Genomic DNA, 21,781 nt, shown 5'->3' on the forward strand with positions numbered 1-21,781 from the left:
AAGCTTCCAGAGGTCCCGTGTGCTGAGAGAGGTGGCTGGGCGCGTGTAGTGGCGGTTTTGTTGGTGGGCTGACTAAGGGGAGAGAAAAAGGCTGGCGGCTGAGACGAGGGAGCTTACAGGAAGGCGGTTCCCTGCGAGTGAGAGAGCCCCTGTGGGGGAAAGGAATTGGATGTCTCCTGCTGCAGGTGAGAAGCGCTGTGTTCATTTTCCCTGGTGGACGCCGAGCAGGGAAGTCCCGGTACCTGGTTGTCACGGAGAGTGCTGGGAGGCGGAGCGCTGGCGGGGAAGGCTAGTACATGGGAGGAGACTGCAGTGCAGGCAGCAGCTACCAGGAGTCCAGCAGTAGCAGACAGTTTACCCCTCGAGGCAGAGCTGTGTCCCTCATCCCATCCAACCCGCAGGGAGAGCCCGGTTGTTGGAGGAGGTGGAGTCGGGGGGAGGTCCAGACCGGGCACGCTATCATTGTAAGTGCAGGATGCCCCCATATAAATCCTGCTAATCTGCATACTCCCCTATCATCCTTTAACTATTAAAGTACCAGCCGCCAGCACAGTAGCACAGGTACCAGCAGCATCGGTGGATCTGAGGAGTATAAATAGCACCTCTAGAGACTTCATATCCATTAGATAATGACCAGCCGGGTACCAGTCAGAGTGCGGTGGTGTATAATGATGAAAGCAGCTCGGAGAGAGCGCAGGGTTGCCTAAACTTGGAAATGATACACTAGGGAGACTAAGCACCACTCACCTATCAGGTGCCAATAACCGGGACTTCTGTATGTTCTGGAGCCACCCCCATGGATCTACAGTGGAGCTATGCTTGTACTGGCCACAGGTAACACAGATCATCACCCCACTATATGTAACGAGTAGACCACGGGTGTCAGGGATTCCAGGGTGGAGAGCTCTACGTACTACCTTCCTGTTTCAGGTTGTCTAGGAGCGCTACAATTAGATCTTCCATGGAAACCATGCTATTCATTGCCGTGAAGTAGGGATTGCTCAACAATCGTGAGGACGATTGCTCGAAGTGGATACCCATATAACCCAGAGTACTTCTTATACACAGACACGAAAGGGCCGCAACCGTGCACGATTATAGTAAGAGAACCCGGGTGGTTTTTCAAACGCAGCCCCACAACTTTCTTGTGGAATCGTATTTTTTGTATTGCATGCATTACCTTATGTATAGGTGGGGTATATTATTATGTATAGGTGGGGTATACTATTAGAACGGTTCATGGTTTGAGTATTATATGATATAACTGTATAAGGTGGCCTATAACATCTTGTATATTAAAACTATTATACTTACCGTCGGAACTGTCTCCGTATCTCTGGAAGAGCCTGAAATCAGAAAGGAAAGGTACGATTGGTAAATGTGCATAGTCCTATCTAGTTACATCACATACTAATGTTATAGGCGACCACTACAGGGGTAGGATATTTCTTAAGCGATTAGAGTATTGGGGTCTAAATAGCTTGGGTGGAGGCACATTGCACATATACACTGTACCCCCAGGTAAAAGAGGGGTTACATTACTATAGATATGTGATGTCACTGTGACACTCCCAGATCCCCTCACCTCCCCAGTCAGATCCCTGAATTATTACTAGAGATAATAAGAATTTACTCACCGGTAATTCTATTTCTCGTAGTCCGTAGTGGATGCTGGGGACTCCGTAAGGACCATGGTGAATAGACGGGCTCCGCAGGAGACTGGGCACTCTAAAGAAAAGATTAGGTACTATCTGGTGTGCACTGGCTCCTCGCTCTATGCCCCTCCTTCAGACCTCAGTTTGGGAAACTGGGCCCGGAAGAGCTGATATTACAAGGAAAGGATTTTGGAATCCAGGGTAAGACTTATACCAGCCACACCAATCACACCGTACAACTTGTCATAACCATACCCAGTTAACAGTATGAACAACAACTGAGCCTCATGAAATGGATGGCTTATAACAATAACCCTTTATTAAGCAATAACTATATACACGTGTTGCAGAAGAAGTCCGCACTTGGGACGGGCGCCCAGCATCCACTACGGACTACGAGAAATAGAATTACCGGTGAGTAAATTCTAATTTTCTCTGACGTCCTAGTGGATGCTGGGGATTCCGTAAGGACCATGGGGATTATACCAAAGCTCCCAAACGGGCGGGAGAGTGCGGATGACTGCAGCACCGAATGAGCAAACACAAGGTCCTCCTCAGCCAGGGTATCAAACTTGTAGAACTTAGCAAATGTGTATGAACCCGACCAAGTACCAGCTCGGCAAAGCTGTAACACCGAGACCCCTCGGGCAGCCGCCCAAGAAGAGCCCACCTTCCTTGTGGAATGGGCTTTCACTGACTTTGGATGCGGCAATCGAGCCGCAGAGTGAGCCAGCTGAATCGTGCTACAGATCCAGCGAGCAATAGTTTGCTTCGAAGCAGGAGCACCCAGCTTGTTGGGTGCATACAGAATAAACAGCGAGTCAGTCTTCCTGACTCCAGCCGTTCTGGAAACATATATTTTCAAAGCCCGGACTACGTCCAGCAACTTGGAGTCTTCCAAGTCCCGAGTAGCCACAGGCACCACAATAGGTTGATTCAAATGGAATGATGATGCCACCTTTGGGAGAAATTGGGGACGAGTCCGCAATTCTGCCCTGTCCATATGGAAGATCAGATAGGGGCTTTTACATTACAAAGCCGCCAATTCTGACACCGCCTAGCCGATGCTAAGGCCAACATCATGACCACTTTCCACGTGAGATACTTTAGATCCACGGTCTTAAGTGGCTCAAACTAGTGGGATTTCAGGAAATCCAACACAACGTTAAGATCCCAAGGTGCCACTGGTGGCACAAAAGGGGGCTGAATATGCAGTACTCCCTTTACAAATGTCTGAACTTCAGGTAGAGAAGCCAGTTCTTTCTGGAAGAAAATCGAAATCTGGACCTTTATGGACCCAAATTTTAGGCCCATAGTCACACCTAACTGTAGGAAGTGCAGAAATCGACCCAGCTGGAATTCCTCTGTAGGAGCCTTCCTGGCCTCACACCAAGCAACATATTTCCGCCATATGCGGTGATAATGTTTTGCAGTTACATCTTTCCTGGCCTTTATCAGCGTAGGAATCACTTCATCCGGAATGCCCTTTTCCTTTAGGATCCGGCGTTCAATCGCCATGCCGTCAAAAACGCAGCCGCGGTAAGTCTTGGAACAGACAGGGCCCCTGTTGCAACAGGTCCTGTCTGAGAGGCAGAGGCCATGGGTCCTCTGTGACCATCTATTGTAGTTCTGGGTACCAGGTCCTTCTTGGCCAGTCCAGAACAATGAGTATTGTTCTCACTCCTCTTTTTCTTACTATTCCCAGTACCTTGGGTATGAGAGGAAGAGGAGGAAACACATATACTGACTGGAACACCCACGGTGTCACTAGCGCGTCCACAGCTATCGCCTGAGGGTCCCGGAATGAACACTGCTGACAGTGCTTGCACGTGATTCTCTGCCCAACAAAGAATCTTTGTGGCTTCCGCCATTGCCACCCTGCTTCTTGTGCCGCCCTGGCGGTTTCCATGGGCGACTGCCGTGATGTTGTCTGATTGAATCAGCAATGGTTGGTCTCGAAGCAGGGGCTCCGCATGACTCAGGGAGTTGTATATGGCTCTTAGTTCCAGTATGTTTATGTGCAGACAAGTCGCCTGACTTGACCACAGCCCTTGGAAGTTTCTTCACTGAGTGACTGCCCCCCACCCTCGGAGGTTTGCATCCGTGGTCACCAGGACCCAGTCCTGTATGCCGAACCTGCGGCCCTGGAGAAGGTGAGCACTCTGCAGCCACCACAGAAGAGACACCCTGGCCCTCGGAGACAGGGTGATCAGCCGATGCATCTGAAGATGCGATCCGGACCACTTGTCCAACAGATCCCACTAAAAGATCCTGGCATGGAACCTGCCGTAAGGAATTGCTTCGTATGACGCCACCATCTTTCCCAGGACTCGCGTGTAGTGATGCACCGACACCTGTTTTGGTTTCAGGAGGTCCCTGACCAGAGTCACTAACTCCTGAGCCTTCTCCTCCGGGAGAAACACCTTCCTCTGTTCTGTGTCCAGAATCATACCCAGGAAGGGCAGACGCGTCGTAGGAATCAGCTGCGACTTTGGAATATTCAGAATCCAGCCTAGCTGCTGCAACACTTCCTGAGAGTGTGCTACGCTGATCAACAATTGCTCCCTGGACCTCGCCTTTATAAGGAGATCGTCCAAGTACGGGATAACTGTAACTCCTTGCTTCCGAAGGAGTACCATCATTTCTGCCATTACCTTGGTAAATACTCTCGGTGCCGTGGACAGACCAAACGGCAACGTCTGGAATTGGTAATGACAGTCCTGTACCACAAACCTGAGGTACTCCTGGTGAGGTGGATAAATGGGGACATGCAAGTACGCATCCTTGATGTCCAGAGATACCATAAAATCCCCCTCTTCCAGGATTGCAATGACCGCCCTGAGCGATTTCATTTTGAACTTGAATCTCTTGAGATAAATGTTCAGGGATTTTAATTCAGAATGGGTCTTACCGAACCGTCCGGGTTCGGTACCGCAAACATAGTGGAATAGTAACCCCTTCCCTGTTGAAGGAGGGGAACCTTTACTATCACCTGCTGGAGGTATAGCTTGTGATTGCCGCCAGTACAACCTCCCTTTCCACGGGGGAAGCTGGCAAGGCCGATTTTAGGTAACGGTGAGGGGGCGTCACCTTGAATTCCAGCTTGTATCCCTGAGATACAATTTGTATAACCCAAGGATCCACCCGTGAGCGAACCCACTGGTTGCTGAAATTTCGGAGACGCGCCCCCACCGCTCCTGGCTCCGCCTGTGGAGCCCCAGCGTCATGTGGTGGACTTAGTGGAAGCCGGGGAGGACTTTTGTTCCTGGGAACTGGCTGCATGGTGCAGCTTCTTTCCTCTACCCCTGCCTCTGGCAAGAAAAGATGCACCTCTGACCTTCTTGCCTCTCTGAGAACGAAAGGACTGCATTTGATAATACGGTGCTTTCTTGGTCACTGAGGAAACCTGAGGCAGGAAAGTCGACTTTCCAGCTGTCGCTGTGGACAAGAGGTCCGAGAGACCGTCCCCAAACAATTCCTCACCCTTATAAGGCAAAACCTCCATGTATTTTTTAGAGTCGGCATCCCCTGTCCATTGCCGAGTCCATAAGACCCTCCTGGCAGAAATGAACATTGCATTAATTCTAGAACCTAGCAGGCAAATGTCCCTCTGGGCATCCCGCATATATAAGACGGCGTCTTTTATATGTCCCAGGGTTAGCAAGACATTATCCCTGTCCAGGGCATCTATGTCCTCTGACAGGGTATCAGTCCATGCTGCTACAGCGCTACACATCCAGGCTGAAGCAATAGCTGGTCTCAGTAGAGTACCAGAGTGTGTCTACACTGACTTCAATGTAATACATCTTTCATTGCAATAATCATATAACGGATGGCCTTGGTCATTTTAGGCTGTAATTGTGCCTCATCATCGTCGACACTGGAGTCGGACTCCGTGTCGGCATCCGTGTCAACCATTTGAGATAGTGGGCGTTTATGAGACCCTGACGGCCTCTGAGTCGCCTGGGCATGCCCGGGTTGAGAGCCCGGCTGTCCCCCGGCTGCAACATCATCAAACCTTTTATGTAATGAGTTAACATTATCATTTAAAACTGTCCACATATCCATCCAATCAGGTGTCGGCCCCGACACCACATTTATCTGCAATTGCTCCGCCTCCACGTAACCCTCCTCATCAAACATGTCGACACTGCCGTACCGACACACAGCACACACACAGGGAATGCTCTGACTGAGGACAGGACCCCACAAAGGCTTTTGGGGAGACAGAGAGAGAGTATGCCAGCACACACCACAGCGCTATATAACTCAGGGATATACACTACAACAAGTGATTACCCAATAGCTGCCGAATATATAACTTTTTGCACCTAAATGTATGTGCCCCCCTCTCTTTTTACCCTTCTGGTACCTGGATACTGCAGGGGAGAGCCTGGGGAGCGTCCTTCCAGCAGAGCTGTGAAGAAAAAATGGCGCTGGTGTGCTGAGGAAGAAGGCCCCGCCCCCTCAGCGGCGGGCTTCTGTCCCGCTTTCTGTGATAAAAAATGGCGGGGGATTTTACATATATACAGTGGCTGACTGTATATATGTAGGTTATGCCAAAAGGTACTTCAATTGCTGCCCAGGGCACCCCCCCCCCCCAGCGCCCTGCACCCTACAGTAACTGGAGTGTGCGGTGTGCTGTGGGAGCAATGGCGCACAGCTGCGGTGCGCTACCTTAAATGAAGACAGGAGTCTTCAGCCGCCGATTTCGCCGTCTTCAAGCTTCTGTTCTTCTGGCTCTGCGAGGGGGACGGCGGCGTGGCTCCGGGAACGGACGATCGAGGACAGCTGCCTGTGTTTGAACCCTCTGGAGCTAATGGTGTCCAGTAGCCTAAGAAGCGCAACCTAGCTGTGAACAGGTACGTTTGCTTCTCTCCCCTCGGTCCCACGTAGCAGTGAGCCTGTTGCCAGCAGAAGCTCACTGTTCTTTAACTAGCAGGCTCAGGAGAGCCCACTAGGAGCACCCAGCTCTGGCCGGGCACAGATTCTAACTAACTGAGGTCTGGAGGAGGGGCATAGAGGGAGGACCCAGTGCACACCAGATAGTACCTAATCTTTTCTTTAGAGTGCCCAGTCTCCTGCAGAGCCTGTCTATTCCCCATGGTCCTTATGGAGTCCCCAGCATCCACTAGGACGTCAGAGAAATAAGTGATGTCACTGTGACGCTCTCAGATCCCGTCACCTCCCCAGTCATGTCCCTGTATTATTACAATAAATATAAGTGAAGTCATTGTGACGCTCCCAGATCCCCCTCACCTCCCCAGTCATGTCCCTGTATTATTACTAGTGTTATAAGTGAAGTCACTGTAACACTCCCAGATACCCTCACCTCCCCATTCATGTCCCTGTATTATTACTATAGATATACATGATGTAACAGTGACACTCCCAGATCCCCTCACCTCCCCAGTCATGTCCCTGTATTATTACTATAGATATGTGATGTCACTGTGACATTCCCAGATCCCCTCCCCAGTCATGTCCCTGAATTATTACTATAGATATGTGATGTCACTGTGACATTCCCAGATCCCCTCCCCTCCCCAGTCATGTCCCTGTATTATTACTCTAGATATAAGTGATGTAACAGTGACGCTCCCAGGTGTGTGATATACATTTGCTTCATACTGAGCAATATTTTCAATCCCCACAATTACATATAATAAAATTAATAATAATAATAATAATAACAACGACACTAAAGTCTGCACCCCAGTATAAAAATAATAACAGATGTCTTTAAAAGCAGGACACCTCAGACCATTCCTCCTGTATTGTAGGACATTACCACCACTCCCAATGTATAATAATACCAGGACACCACAAGCTGCTGTCCCTGTATAATAATAACTGTACACAAAAACCTGCTCCCCCTGTATAACACTAATAACAACAGGACACCACATGCCGCTCACTCTGTATAATAATAACAACAGGACACTACAGGTCGCACCCCCTGTATAATAATAATAATAACAACAACAACAACAACAACAGGATACCACAGGCTGCTCCACCTGTATAACAACAATAACAGGACACCACAGATTGCTCCTCCTGTATAATAATAATAATAACAGGACACCACAGGCTGCTCCCCCTGTATAGTAATAATAACAGGACACCACAGGCTGCTCCCCCTGTATAGTAATAATAACAGGACACCACAGGCTGCTCCCCCTGTCTAATAATAATAACAGGACACCACAAGTTGCTCCCACTGTATAATAATAATATCAGGGCACCACAGGCTGCTCCCCCTGTATAGTAAGACGCCATTACCTGATCTCCACGGACACTGGGAGGCTGCAACAGACGATGAAAACTCACTTCCTGTATATGGACCGCACAGTACGGAAGTAATGTGGAACGCACAGGCCGGAAGTAGGGCATGATTGGCAAAGGCTGCTTACGGGTTACTAGCCCCTCCCCTCCTTCACCACGCCCTCTGTAATTACTATTAACATACATGTCCTCAGTGCAGGAGGCCGGCGGCCATTTTCTTGTAGACCAGTCCGGCAGCAGCAAAACGTTCCCTGGCGTTGTAGTGACGTCAGGAGCGGCGGCCATTTTCCCCTGGTCTGAACTCCGCCTTCCTAAGTTCCTTCTATCATTCCCACAAGGCAGCAGGAGCAGAGAGCAGCCATTGCTGTGTCTGGCAGCAGGTAATGATATTATTATTATTATTCTATAGGCTGAGCAGCTCTGGTGTCAGGTTCTGTACTACAGGGGGAGCAGCCTCTGGTGCCTTGTTATAGTGCAGCTGGAGCAGCCTCTGGTGCTGCATTATCCCTGTACAGGTGGCTGACACTCTAGTGTCCTATTACTGTAATACAGGTGGCGCAGAGCCCGCCGTTACCGTAATACAGGTGGCGCAGAGCCCGCTGTTACCGTAATACAGGTGGCGCAGACCCCGCCATTACCGTAATACAGGTGGAGCAGACCCCGCCGTTACCGTAATACAGGTGGCGCAGACCCCGCCGTTACCATAAAACAGGTGGCGCAGACCCCGCCGTTACCGTAATACAGGTGGTGCAGACCCCGCCGTTACCGTAACACAGGTGGTGCAGACCCCGCCGTTACTGTAATACAGGTGGCGCAGACCCCGCCGTTACCGTAATACAGGTGGCGCAGACCCCACCGTTACCGTTATTCTATACATATAATGGCATTGTACTATACAGGGGAGCGCTATGTGTTGTCCTACTCTACAGGTGGAGTGACCTGTGTTGCCCTTTTATACAGGGGGAGGTGACTGTGGTGTCTTGTTACTATTATTATATAGGGTTGAGCGGCATGTATTGTCTTTCTATACAAAAGGAGTGGCCTGTGTTGTCATAATATACAGGGGTAGTATCCTGTGCTGTCATAGTATACAGGAGGAGCGGCCTGTGTTGTCATAACATACAGGTGTAGCATCCTGTGTTGACGTATACAGGGGGAGCAGCGTGTGTTTTCATAGTATACAGGAGGAGCGGCCTGTGTTGTCATAAAATACAGGGGGTAGCATCCTGTGCTGTTTTAGTATACTGGCGTAGCATCCTGTGCTGTCATAGTATACATGGGGAGCGGCCTGTGTTGTCATAATATACAGGTGTAGCATCCTGTGTTGACATAGTATACAGGGGTAGCTGCCTGTGTTGACATAGTATACAGGGGGTGCAGTCTGTGCTGTCATAATATACAGGTGGAGCGGCCTGTGTTGTCATAATATGCAAGGGTACCATCCTGTGCTGTTTTAGTATACTGGCGTAGCATCCTGTGCTGTCATAGTATACATGGGGAGCGGCCTGTGTTGTCATAATATACAGGTGTAGCATCCTGTGTTGACATAGTATACAGGAGGAGTGGCCTTTGTTGTCATAATAGAAGGAGGGGTAGCCTGTGTTGTTATAATATACAGGGGTAGCATCCTGTGTTGTCATAATATACAGGGGTAGCTGCCTGTGTTGACATAGTATACAGGGGGTGCAGTCTGTGCTGTCATAGTATACAGGGGGAGCGGCCTGTGTTGTCATAATATGCAAGGGTAGCATCCTGTGCTGTCAAAGTATACAGGGGGAGTGGTCTTTGTTGTCATAATAGACAGGAGGACTGAGAAGGACCCAGAGCCCAATCACGGTGCCTCCACCTCACTCACTGATACATGAGAGACACAGTGACGTGAAGATCCTTGAACTCACTAACAAGATCATTTAGCTGCTGACTGGAGAGGTGACTGCTGGGAATGGGGCATTATACAGTAACACCAGGGTACGTGTCTGTTATGCACACCAGTGCCTGCAGGAATGTACTGGTGCCTGAACTGTTAGGGATGCAAAACAAATGAACTCACAGACAGACTGGGGAATATGACATTACGTACACAGAAGGTGATAGGGTAACAAAATAAACACAAAGTGAACAGAGAAGCCCAGAGGTTAAGAATCTGGGTGTCTCCCTAGTATTAGTTATGCTCAGATGGAAAAAGCAAGATGTAGTGTTTTAATACGTAGAGAACCCGAAATGCTGTTGCTAAGGGCAACAGCAAAACCGTGAAGGGTTACCAACGGGTGTGGCAGTAAACTCCTTGGTCAGAGATGGAATGATAGACACAAAGAGAGTCTCCACAATCCTAATCCTCACTTGCAGTGCACAGGTTCAGCTTACTGAACACCTTGCACAGTGAGACAGGATTTAGGCAGGCAAGTCTGAGAATACAGCCGCAAACTTGCTAAGTTCACAGAGTAGCAAAAGAACCTCAGCAAGTTAAACGACTGACTCCAGTCTTATTGCTAGGTCTGGATTGGCAGAGTGTAGTACCAAATCCCCAGGCCTATTTGCAGTAAGCAACAACAAATACAAAGCTACACAGTACTGGCTAACTTTCAGGAACTGACTAACCAACAAAAATTCAGCAGCATCTGCTTAACCTGAGAAGAGGCCTTATAAAGCAGGTGCTGTCCACGCCCCACTCAGACCTTACAGACTGTGAGCACAAAAGCCAGCACCGGATCCCCTGCCGTGCACAGAGCCTGTAACCACTGCACAGCAAAAGACCCGAACCGGAGTATCGGCTACGCTCAGGTTACTCCACTAGCACTTGTCTCCCGGTTGCCATGACGACGTGGCAGCACAGAGCAGGAGACCCTAACAGTGTCTGGGTGATGACTGGAGAGGTGACTGCTGGAAATGGGACATTATACAGTAACACCAGGGGGACGTGTCTGGGTGATGACTGCAGGGAATAGGGCATTATACAGTAACACCAGGGGATGTGTCTGTTATGATTCCCGTACTCCAGACCAGAGGAGATCTTATGGCAGAGGTCTGAGTACTGGAAAGATATACTGGTTGTGGGAGCAGGAGAGCCTAGTAACCCCTGGCGCCCTAACTCCGTTGTCTCGCCTGTGTTATCAGAAATCCCCTGCGAGACTATGGTTGCTTGAGCCCATGGCAGCCGCGTTCGAAGGGCGGATTATGTCTGCCCAACCCCGATGCCCCCTCAGGTCTTAATGGGAGACAAAGGGAAATCCGAGACAGGGTGATAACAAGGGGCCCTCTGACTAAGCAACCAGGCCAGGGGTTACAAGCTAACTAACTTAAACCAAAAAGTATGTGCGGACTAGCCGCCAGGGAAAAGGACAACCAAGGATCCACTGATCCGTTACTCCTATCCAGCACCGCTGGATACCAGAGTGGATCAGGGGGAGCGGAATCTTCCGCAAAAGCTCCAGAACACAAAGATACAAAATAATAAACAGTAAGCGGTCAAGCCGCAACACACGGCTACGCCGCGACTCACGAACACCACAGGATGTTAAAGGTGCTCGGTCAGACTCCAGGAAAGATGACAACTTCCGAGTACAGGATCACTGAGGACAGGAACAACCGGATTGAGCAGGACTGGAAACTCTCTGTAGCAGACACAGGCAAACAGGAAGCTATCACCGGCGTCTGTGAGAAGTCCAAAGGGTGCTTATAACTGTGAGCTCCCCAATCAGGAGCCAGACTGGGTAATCACAAGTAATGCCGTGCAGCTTGCATGCTGCACGGCCAGCACACCATTACACAAATTAGAAAAGACCCAGCAACGGGGAACGCGGCCCGAACGTGGCGTCCCCGTTGCTAGGGTCTGAGCGGCTCCGTGCGCCCGGCGTCCAGCGTTGCCAGGGAGCCGGCGGCTGTACGCGCACGGCGTCCCTGGTTGCTAGGCGCCGGGCCGCACGGACCCCGGCGCCTAACACTTTGTTACCGAGAACCTGCGGCGGCTGGTTTTCTTGTTTTGCCTCTGGTGCCTCTCACTCATTTGAGGTGCCAACGGCTCTTGATCTGAACCTGGCAGTCCGAAAGGACTGGGTAAGACCTCCCGGGGTGGGAACACCTAGCCAGTGGGGCCCCAGAGGGGAGAAACGTGGATTTACCCACAGTAACCTTTGAAATCCATGTATCCAACTCATCCCCAAATAGCCATTCCCCTGAGAAAGGAAGAGACTCCACACTCTGCGCTTGGAATCTGCGTCCGCTATCCACTGATGCAGCCACAAAGTTCTGCGCGCCGACACTGCCATGGCAGTAGTCCTAGCGTTAATAGCACCTATTCCCTTGAGAGAGTCACACAGGAGGCGTGCAGTGTCCTGAATGTGCTTTATTAGAGTCACCAGGGACGTATATCTCCAGCAAGGCTTCCTTGAATTTGACTCGCCCATGTATGAATGGCATGTGTCATCCGGCAACCCGCTATCACAGACCTTTGTGATACACCAGCTGCTGTGTAAATAGACTTTAATGTAGTCTCTATTTTCCTATCCCCAGGGTCCTTTAATGCAGAGGAGCCAGGGACTGGTAATACCACTTTCTTTGATAGGCGAGAGACTGATAAGTCTACTGCCATGGGGCTCTCCCCAGTGTTTCCTGCCTTCTGGAGTAAATGGGAAAGTGTGCAGAAACCGATTTGTCACCTGGTATTTTTTATCAGGATTTTTCCAGGTTAACTTAAACATGTCATCTAGTTCCTTAGAATCGGGGAAAGTGACACTAGTTTCTTTTTCTGTGCTAAGAAAAACGACCGCTGCAGCGTCTTCCAAAGGGACTTTTATCACATCCCTGATAGCAAGTATAAGGGGCTCAATACCCTGTGCAGAAGGTAAATCCTCTTAACAGGATCCCATTCCTCCCTTCCTCCTGTACCTCGTCCTCAGATTCTGAGAGTAAATCGGGCAGCCCACAACTATATGGACCTGAGCTAGGGGGGGAGGGGGGGGGGGACTGTTTATTATCGGCCTTTGCAGCTAGGTCTGCTACAGCCTGCTGATTATTAGCAGTGAGCTGGGATGACATGTCTGCCATCATGGTTTTTATGTCACTGAGCCAAGATGGCTCCTGACCCTCCCCCCAAGTCTCCTCACTAACTTGGGAGGACTGGCTGCATTGTTCACATGAGTGGGAACCAGCCTCAGAGGGAGAGAATCACAGATAAGTATATTAAATAGCAAGCCTGCCCAGACTGGTATGTGAAAAGGACACACAGAGAGAGAGAGAGAGGAACGGCACACCCAAAGCCTGTCAGACCCATTCAGACTGCAGGCTGTTTATCACAGTATAACACAGGAGTCTTGTCCTTTTTAGGACACTATAGTGTGTATAATAGCGGCTCTCCCCTTATTTACACCCCTGTACCAGTTTCCTGTGTATACTGAGTGTCTGCAGGAGCTGTGTGTCCTTGCTGCTGCAGCTGTAAGCAGAGGAAGGTGCCAAAACGCCGCTGCTCCCGCTCTAAGGAAGCTCCGCCCCCTGTAACGGTATTGGAGCTCTATAGATATTTATACTGGCAATGTCTCCTAACAGGTGTAAAACGTAACATGAATGCCTGTTTCCCCCACCGCTGGCCAGTGTACACAGGGGGGCTATAGCGGATCCCGCTGTAGAGCGTCCGTATGCCGCCCCTGTAATCGCGCCGCACCAAGAGCCGGGTCCCCTGGTTTGTACTCACCATTCTTCTCACCTCCCGCCATTGTTAGGGGTGTGCGGCGTGCTGCGATTGCATTTGGAAGAAATTTTAAGTGCACCAGCTCTTTTGGACCCCATCTATACCCCATTGTAATAAGTCCCCAGTATCCCTTATGCATGTTAGAGAAAAAATAAATAAAGAGTAGTTTAAATATAGACCGGCGTGTGCCAATAGAGACACTCTCAGGGCATGTAATACCTTAGACAGAGGTACTGCTAGCGACACACAGTGACATGATGTGAGGGGGAGAGCAGGAGTATAATAGGGGCTGATGTCTCCTGATGTATGAGATACACCAGAGAGTGTGGGGAGGAGACTGGTCAGATCTCTGGGCTGGTAACACACAGTGACATGATGTGAGGGGGAGAGCAGGAGTATAATAGGGGCTGATGTCTCCTGATGTATGAGCTACACCAGGGAGTGTGGGGAGGAGACTGGTCAGATCTCTGGGCTGGTAACACACAGTGACATGATGTGAGGGGAGAGCAGGAGTATAATAGGGGCTGATGTCTCCTGATGTATGAGATACACCAGAGAGTGTGGGGAGGAGACTGGTCAGATCTCTGGGCTGGTAACACACAGTGACATGATGTGAGGGGGAGAGCAGGAGTATAATAGGGGCTGATGTCTCCTGATGTATGAGCTACACCAGGGAGTGTGGGGAGGAGACTGGTCAGATCTCTGGGCTGGTAACACACAGTGACATGATGTGAGGGGAGAGCAGGAGTATAATAGGGGCTGATGTCTCCTGATGTATGAGATACACCAGAGAGTGTGGGGAGGAGGCTGGTCAGATCTCTGGGCTGGTACCACACAGTGACATGATGTGAGGGGGAGAGCAGGAGTATAATAGGGGCTGATGTCTCCTGATGTATGAGATACACCAGAGAGTGTGGGGAGGAGACTGGTCAGATCTCTGGGCTGGTAACACACAGTGACATGATGTGAGGGGGGAGCAGGAGTATAATAGGGGCTGATGTCTCCTGATGTATGAGATACACCAGAGAGTGTGGGGAGGAGGCTGGTCAGATCTCTGGGCTGGTAACACCCAGTGACATGATGTGAGGTTAGAGCAGGAGTATAATAGGGGCTGATGGCTCCTGATGTATGAGATACACCAGAGAGTGTGGGGAAGAGACTGGTCAGATCTCTGGGCTGGTAACACACAGTGACATGATGTGAGGGGGAGAGCAGGAGTATTATAGGGGCTGATGGCTCCTGAATCCACACTGGGCAAATAAAGTTCCCTAATTTGTACTGACAAAGGAGGGTGTAGGATAAGAGATTGCTGTAGTTACTGAGGAAGGAGAATCTGTGACTCTGTTCTGTAATAAGTGTTTATTACTCACCTGTGCTGATATCTGTAGGGATCTCCTCCTCCTTACACTGCTGATCACCCCTCACATACGTCTCTTCTTCTCCCTCTGGATCTTCTGCCTTTATATCAGTCACATACGTCTCTTCTTCTCCCTCTATATCTTCTGCCTTTATATCAGTCACATACGTCTCTTCTTCTCCCTCTATATCTTCTACCTTTATATCAGTCACATACGTCTCTTCTTCTCCCTCTATATCTTCTGCCTTTATATCAGTCACATATGTCTCTTCTTCTCCCTCTATATCTTCTACCTTTATATCAGTCACATACATCTCTTCTTCTCCCTCTATATCTTCTGCCTTTATACGAGAAAGACGTTCTACCTAAATAACCCAAAAAATACAATGGAATTTGCATACTGTTTGATTAAATTGAGGTTAAACAGTATAATATCAGTGTACTATACGCACACAGCTTCTCTGAACATCATATAATGACAGTCACTTTGGTGTATTGGATGATACCCTAAATCCCACCTACCTGATCCTCCTGTGCGATCCTGTGATTCTCCTCTGTACAGTCCTGGGAATACAGAGGACGGGGACATCTCTCTGGGGTATCTCTGTTACTGGGCCCATCTGTAGGAGACACACAGTGACTGAGTACAGTGTATATATGTGATTATCAGATGATGTGTGTACATAGGGGGCCCCATACCTGCTCTCCCCTGTACAATACATGACAGTCTCCTCTTACCCAGTGATGTGAGGGGCCGGTGATTCTCCATCATCACGACCTTGTACAGACCCCTGTGTTCCTCTATATACTCCCCCTCCTGCATGGAGACATAGACAGTGACATCCTGACACCTTATAGGCACCTGACACACACAGTGATACAGTCATCACCCAGATACATCCCCTGGTGTTACAGTATAATGTCCCATTCCCAGCAGTCACCTCTCCAGTCATCACCCAGACACGTCCTCTGGTGTTACTGTATAATGCCCCATTCCCAGCAGTCACCTCTCCAGTCATCACCCAGACACGTCCCCTGGTGTTACTGTATAATGTCCCATTCCCAGCAGTCACCTCTCCAGTCATCACCCAGACATAACCCCTGGTGTTACTGTATAATGTCCCATTCCCAGCAGTCACCTCTCCAGTCATCACCCAGACACATCCCCTGGTGTTACTGTATAATGCACCATTCCCAGCAGTCACCTATCCAGTCATCACCCAGACACGTCCCCTGGTGTTACTGTATAATGCCCCATTCCCAGCAGTCACCTCTCCAGCCATCACCCAGACACATCCCCTGGTGTTATTTTATAATGTCCCATTCCCAGCAGTCACCTCTTCAGTCGTCACCCAGAGACGTCCCCTGGTGTTACTGTATAATGCCCCATTCCCAGCAGTCACCTCTCCAGTCATCACCCAGACACGTCCCCTGGTGTTACTGTATAATGTCCCATTCCCAGCAGTCACCTCTCCAGTCATCACCCAGACACGTCCCCTGGTGTTACTGTATAATGCCCCATTCCCAGCAGTCACCTCTCCAGTCATCACCCAGACACGTCCCCTGGTGTTACTGTATAATGCACCATTCCCAGCAGTCACCTCTTCAGTCATCACCCAGACATAACCCCTGGTGTTACTGTATAATGTCTCATTCCCGGCAGTCACCTCTCCAGTCATCACCCAGACACGTCCCCTGGTGTTACTGTATAATGTCCCATTCCCAGCAGTCACCTCTCCAGTCGTCACCCAGACACGTCCCCTGGTGTTACTGTATAATACCCCATTCCCAGCAGTCACCTCTCCAGTCATCACCCAGACACGTCCCCTGGTGTTACTGTATAATGTCCCATTCCCAGCAGTCACCTCTCCAGTCATCACCCAGACACATCCCCTGGTGTTACTGTATAATGTCCCATTCCCAGCAGTCACCTCTTCAGTCATCACCCAGACATAACCCCTGGTGTTACTGTATAATGTCCCATTCCCAGCAGTCACCTCTCCAGTCATCACCCAGACACATCCCCTGGTGTTACTGTATAATGCACCATTCCCAGCAGTCAACTATCCAGTCATCACCCAGACACGTCCCCTGGTGTTACTGGATAATGTCCCATTCCCAGCAGTCACCTCTCCAGCCATCACCCAGACACATCCCCTGGTGTTATTTTATAATGTCCCATTCCCAGCAGTCACCTCTTCAGTCGTCACCCAGACACGTCCCCTGGTGTTACTGTATAATGCCCCATTCTCAGCAGTCAACTATCCAGTCATCACCCAGACACATCCCCTGGTGTTACTGTATAATGTCCCATTCCCAGCAGTCACCTCTCCAGTCATCACCCAGGCACATCCCCTGGTGTTACTGTATAATGCCCCATTCCCAGCAGTCACCTCTCCAGTCATCACCCAGACACATCCCCTGGTGTTACTGTATAATGTCCCATTCCCAGCAGTCACCTCTCCAGTCATCACCCAGACACATCCCCCGGTGCTACTGTACTCCCAAGTCTCCTCAGACCCCAGTCATGTCCCTGTATTATTACTATAGATATAAGTGATGTCACTGTGACACTCCCGGTCCCCTCACCTCTCCAGTCATGTCCCTGTATTATTACTGTAGTACCCTAGCGATTTGAAGGCCTTGGGACACTATGAGGGGGCAAATCAATTAATGAATGTGTAGATCTATAAGGTAATAGAGATGCTGCCAACTGATGTATACCATATATGTGATAATAACTTGGATCTTTCTAGTGATCCAATAATGTATAGTGTTTATGCATGTTATTATTCTGTGCCTGCTGAAGGTGAGGGGACTCTGGGAAGCGTGCAGTGCGCGGGGGGAGATCATGGAGAAGCTTCCAGAGGTCCCGTGTGCTGAGAGAGGTGGCTGGGCGCGTGTAGTGGCGGTTTTGTTGGTGGGCTGACTAAGGGGAGAGAAAAAGGCTGGCGGCTGAGACAAGGGAGCTTACAGGAAGGTGGTTCCCTGCGAGTGAGAGAGCCCCTGTGGGGGAAAGGAATTGGATGTCTTCCGCTGCGGGTGAGAAGCGCTGTGTTAATTTCCCCTGGTGGACGCCGAGCAGGGACGTCCCGGTGCCTGGTTGTCATGGAGAGTGCTGGGAGGCGGACCGCTGGCAGGGCAGGCTAGTACATGGAAGGAGACAGCAGTGCAGGCAGCAGCTACCAGGAGTCCAGCAGTAGCAGACAGTTTCCCCCCCCAAGCAGAGCTGTGTCCCTCATCCCATCCAACCCGCCGAAAGAGCCCGGTTGTTGGTGGAGGTGGAGTCTGGGGGGAGGTCCAGACCGGGCACACTATCATTGTAAGTGCAGGATGCCCCCATATAAATCCTGCTAATCTGCATACTCCCCTATCATCCTTTAACTATTAAAGTACCAGCCCCCAGCACAGTAGCACAGGGACCAGCAGCATCGGTGGATCTGAGGAGTATAAATATCACCTCTAGAGACTCCATATCCATTAGATAATGACCAGCAGGATAGCAGTCATAGAGTGCGGTGGTGTATAATGATGAAAGCAGCTCGGAGAGGGCGCAGGGTCACCTAAACTTGGAAATGGTACACTAGGGAGACTAAGCACCCCTCACCTATCAGAGACAGGTGCCAATAACCGGGACGTCTGTATGTTGTGGAGCCACCCCCATGGATCTACAGTGGGGCACTGCTTATACTGGGACATGCAACACAGATCATCACCCCACTATATGTAACGAGTAGACCACGGGTGTCAGGGATTCCAGGGTGGAGAGCTCCACGTACTACCTTCCTGTTTCAGGTTGTCTAGGAGCGCTACAATTAGATCTTCCATGGAAACCATGCTATTCATTGCCATGAAGTAGGGATTGCTCAACAATCATGAGGACAATTGCTCCAAGTGGAGACCCATATAACCCAGAGGACTTCTTATACACAGACACGAAAGGGCCGTAACCGTGCACGATTATAGTAAGAGAACCCGGGTGGTTTTTCAAACGCAGCCCCACAACTTTCTTATGGAATCGTATTTTATGTATTGCATGCATTACCTTATGTATAGGTGGGGTATATTATTATGTATAGGTGGGGTATATTATTATGTATAGGTGGAGTATATTATTATGTATAGGTGGGGTATATTATTATGTATAGGTGGGGTATATTATTATGTATAGGTGGGGTATATTATTATGTATAGGTGGGGTATATTATTATGTATAGGTGGGGTATATTATTATGTATAGGAGGGGTATATTATTATGTATAGGTGGGGTATATTATTATGTATAGGTGGGGTATATTATTATGTATAGGTGGGGTATATTTTTATGTATAGGTGGGGTATATTTTTATGTATAGGTTGGGTATATTACTAGAACGGTTCATGGTTTGAGTATTATATGATATAACTGTATAAGGTGGCCTATAACTTCTTACATATAAAACTAGTATACTTACCGGTGGAACTGTCTCCGTATCTGAAGAGAGCCTGAAATCACAAAGGAAAGGTACGAAAGGTAAATGTGCATAGTCCTATCTGCTTACATCACATACTAATGTCATAGGCGACCACTACAGGGGTAGGATATTTCTTAAGTGATTAGAGTACTGGGCTCTAAATAGCTTGGGTGGAGGCACATTGCACATATACACTGTACCGCCAGGTAAAAGAGGGGTTATATTACTAAAGATATGCGATGTCACTGTAATGCTCCCAGATCCCCTCACCTCCCCAGTCATGTCCATGTATTATTACTATAGATATGTGATGTCACTGTGACACTCCCAGTTCCCCTCACCTCACCAGTCATGTCCCTATATTATTACTATAGCTATAAGTGACGTCACTGTGACTCTCCCAGATCCCCTCACCTCCCCAGTCAGGTCCCTGAATTATTACTAGAGATAATAAGAATTTACTCTCCGGTAATTCTATTTCTCGTAGTCTGTAGTGGAGGCTGGGGACTCCGTAAGGACCATGGCAAAAAGACGGGCTCTGCAGGAGACTGGGCACTCTAAAGAAAAGATTAGGTACTATCTGGTGTGCACTGGCTTCTCCCTCTATGCCCCTCCTCCAGACCTCAGTTAGGTAAACTGTACCCGGAAGAGATGACATTACAAGGAAAGGATTTTGGAATCCAGGGTAAGACTCATACCAGCCACACCAATCACACCGTATAACTCGTGATAATCAAACCCAGTTAACAGTATGAACAACAACTGAGCCTCATGAAATGGATGGCTCATAACAATAACCCTTTATTAAGCAATAACTATATACACGTATTGCAGAAGAAGTCCGCACTTGGGCCCTCATTCCAAGTCGTTCGCTCGTTCTTTTTCATCGCATCGCAGTGAAAATCTGCTTAGTACGCATGCGCAATGTTCGCACTGCGACTGCGCCAAGTTTCTTTGCTATGAAGATAGTATTTTTACTCACGGCTTTTTCATCGCTCCGGCGATCGTAATGTGATTGACAGGAAATGGGTGTTACTGGGCGGAAACACGGCGTTTTATGGGCGTGTGGCTGAAAACGCTACCGTTTCCGGAAAAAACGCAGGAGTGGCCGGAGAAACGGGGGAGTGTCTGGACGAACGCTGGGTGTGTTTTTGACGTCAAACCAGGAACGACAAGCACTGAACTGATCGCACAGGCAGAGTAAGGTTGAAGTTACTCAGAAACTGCAAAGTAGTTTGTAATTGCAATATTGCGAATACATCGGCCGCAATTTTAAGAAGCTAAGATACACTCCCAGTAGGCGGCGGCTTAGCGTGTGCAACTCTGCTAAAATCGCCTTGCGAGCGATCAACTCGGAATGAGGGCCTTGGGACGGGCGCCCAGCATCCACTACTGACTACGAGAAATAGAATTACCGGTGAGTAAATTCTTATTTTCTCTGACGTCCTAGTGGATGCTGGGGACTCCGTAAGGACCATGGGGATTTATACCAAAGCTCCCAAACGGGCGGGAGAGTGCGGATGACTCTGCAGCACCGAATGAGCAAACACAAGGTCCTCCTCAGCCAGGGTATCAAACTTGTAGATCTTAGCAAATGTGTTTGAACCCGACCAAGTAGCAGCTCGGCAAAGCAGTAACGCCGAGACCCCTCGGGCAGCCGCCCAAGAAGAGGCCACCTTCCTTGTGGAATGGGCTTTCACTGACTTTGGATGCAGCAATCCAGCCGCAGAGTGAGCCAGCTGAATCGCGCTACAGATCCAGCGAGCAATAGTCTGCTTCGAAGCAGGAGTACCCAGCTTGTTGGGTGCATACAGAATAAACAGCGAGTCAGTCTTCCTGACTCCAGCCGTTCTGGAAACATATATTTTCAAAGCCCGGACTACGTCCAGTAACTTGGAGTCTTCCAAATCCCGAGTAGCCGCAGGCACCACAATAGGTTGATTCAAATGGAATGATGATGCCACCTTTGGGAGAAATTGGGGACGAGTCCGCAATTCTGCCCTGTCCATATGGCAGATCAGATAGGGGCATTTACATGACAAAGCCGCCAATTCTGACACCCGCCTAGACGATGCTAAGGCCAACAACATGACCACTTTCCACGTGAGATACTTTAGATCCACGTTCTTAATTGGCTCAAACCAGTGGGATTTCAGGAAATCCAACACAACGTTAAGATCCCAAGGTGCCACTGGTGGTATGAAAGGAGGCTGAATATGCAGCACTCCCTTTACAAACATCTGAACTTCAGGCAGAGAAACCATTTCTTTCTGAAAGAAAATAGATAGGGCCGAAATCTGGACCTTTATGGACCCTAATTTTAGGCCCATAGTCACACCTGACT

At 49.3% G+C, this 21,781-nt stretch overlaps 1 protein-coding gene across 2 annotated transcripts in view; it reads right to left on the reverse strand.

Annotated features, from left to right (window-relative positions):
- The window catches only part of LOC134984290 (zinc finger protein 568-like), a 52,870-nt gene that overhangs the window by 26,156 nt on the left and 4,933 nt on the right, over positions 1 to 21,781 (reverse strand). For both annotated transcript variants that reach the window (XM_063949913.1, XM_063949912.1), the window contains exons 2-6: positions 19,438 to 19,468; positions 15,722 to 15,800; positions 15,502 to 15,603; positions 14,997 to 15,344; positions 1,315 to 1,346 (exon numbers count right to left, since the gene is read on the reverse strand). In XM_063949913.1, the coding sequence (XP_063805983.1) occupies positions 1,315 to 1,346; positions 14,997 to 15,344; positions 15,502 to 15,603; positions 15,722 to 15,755 (516 nt within the window). In that variant the 5' untranslated portion in view covers positions 15,756 to 15,800; positions 19,438 to 19,468. The remainder of the gene's footprint in view (positions 1 to 1,314; positions 1,347 to 14,996; positions 15,345 to 15,501; positions 15,604 to 15,721; positions 15,801 to 19,437; positions 19,469 to 21,781) is intronic.

Source organism: Pseudophryne corroboree, assembly GCF_028390025.1.
Source record: "Pseudophryne corroboree isolate aPseCor3 chromosome 3 unlocalized genomic scaffold, aPseCor3.hap2 SUPER_3_unloc_47, whole genome shotgun sequence".
NCBI lineage: Eukaryota > Metazoa > Chordata > Amphibia > Anura > Myobatrachidae > Pseudophryne > Pseudophryne corroboree.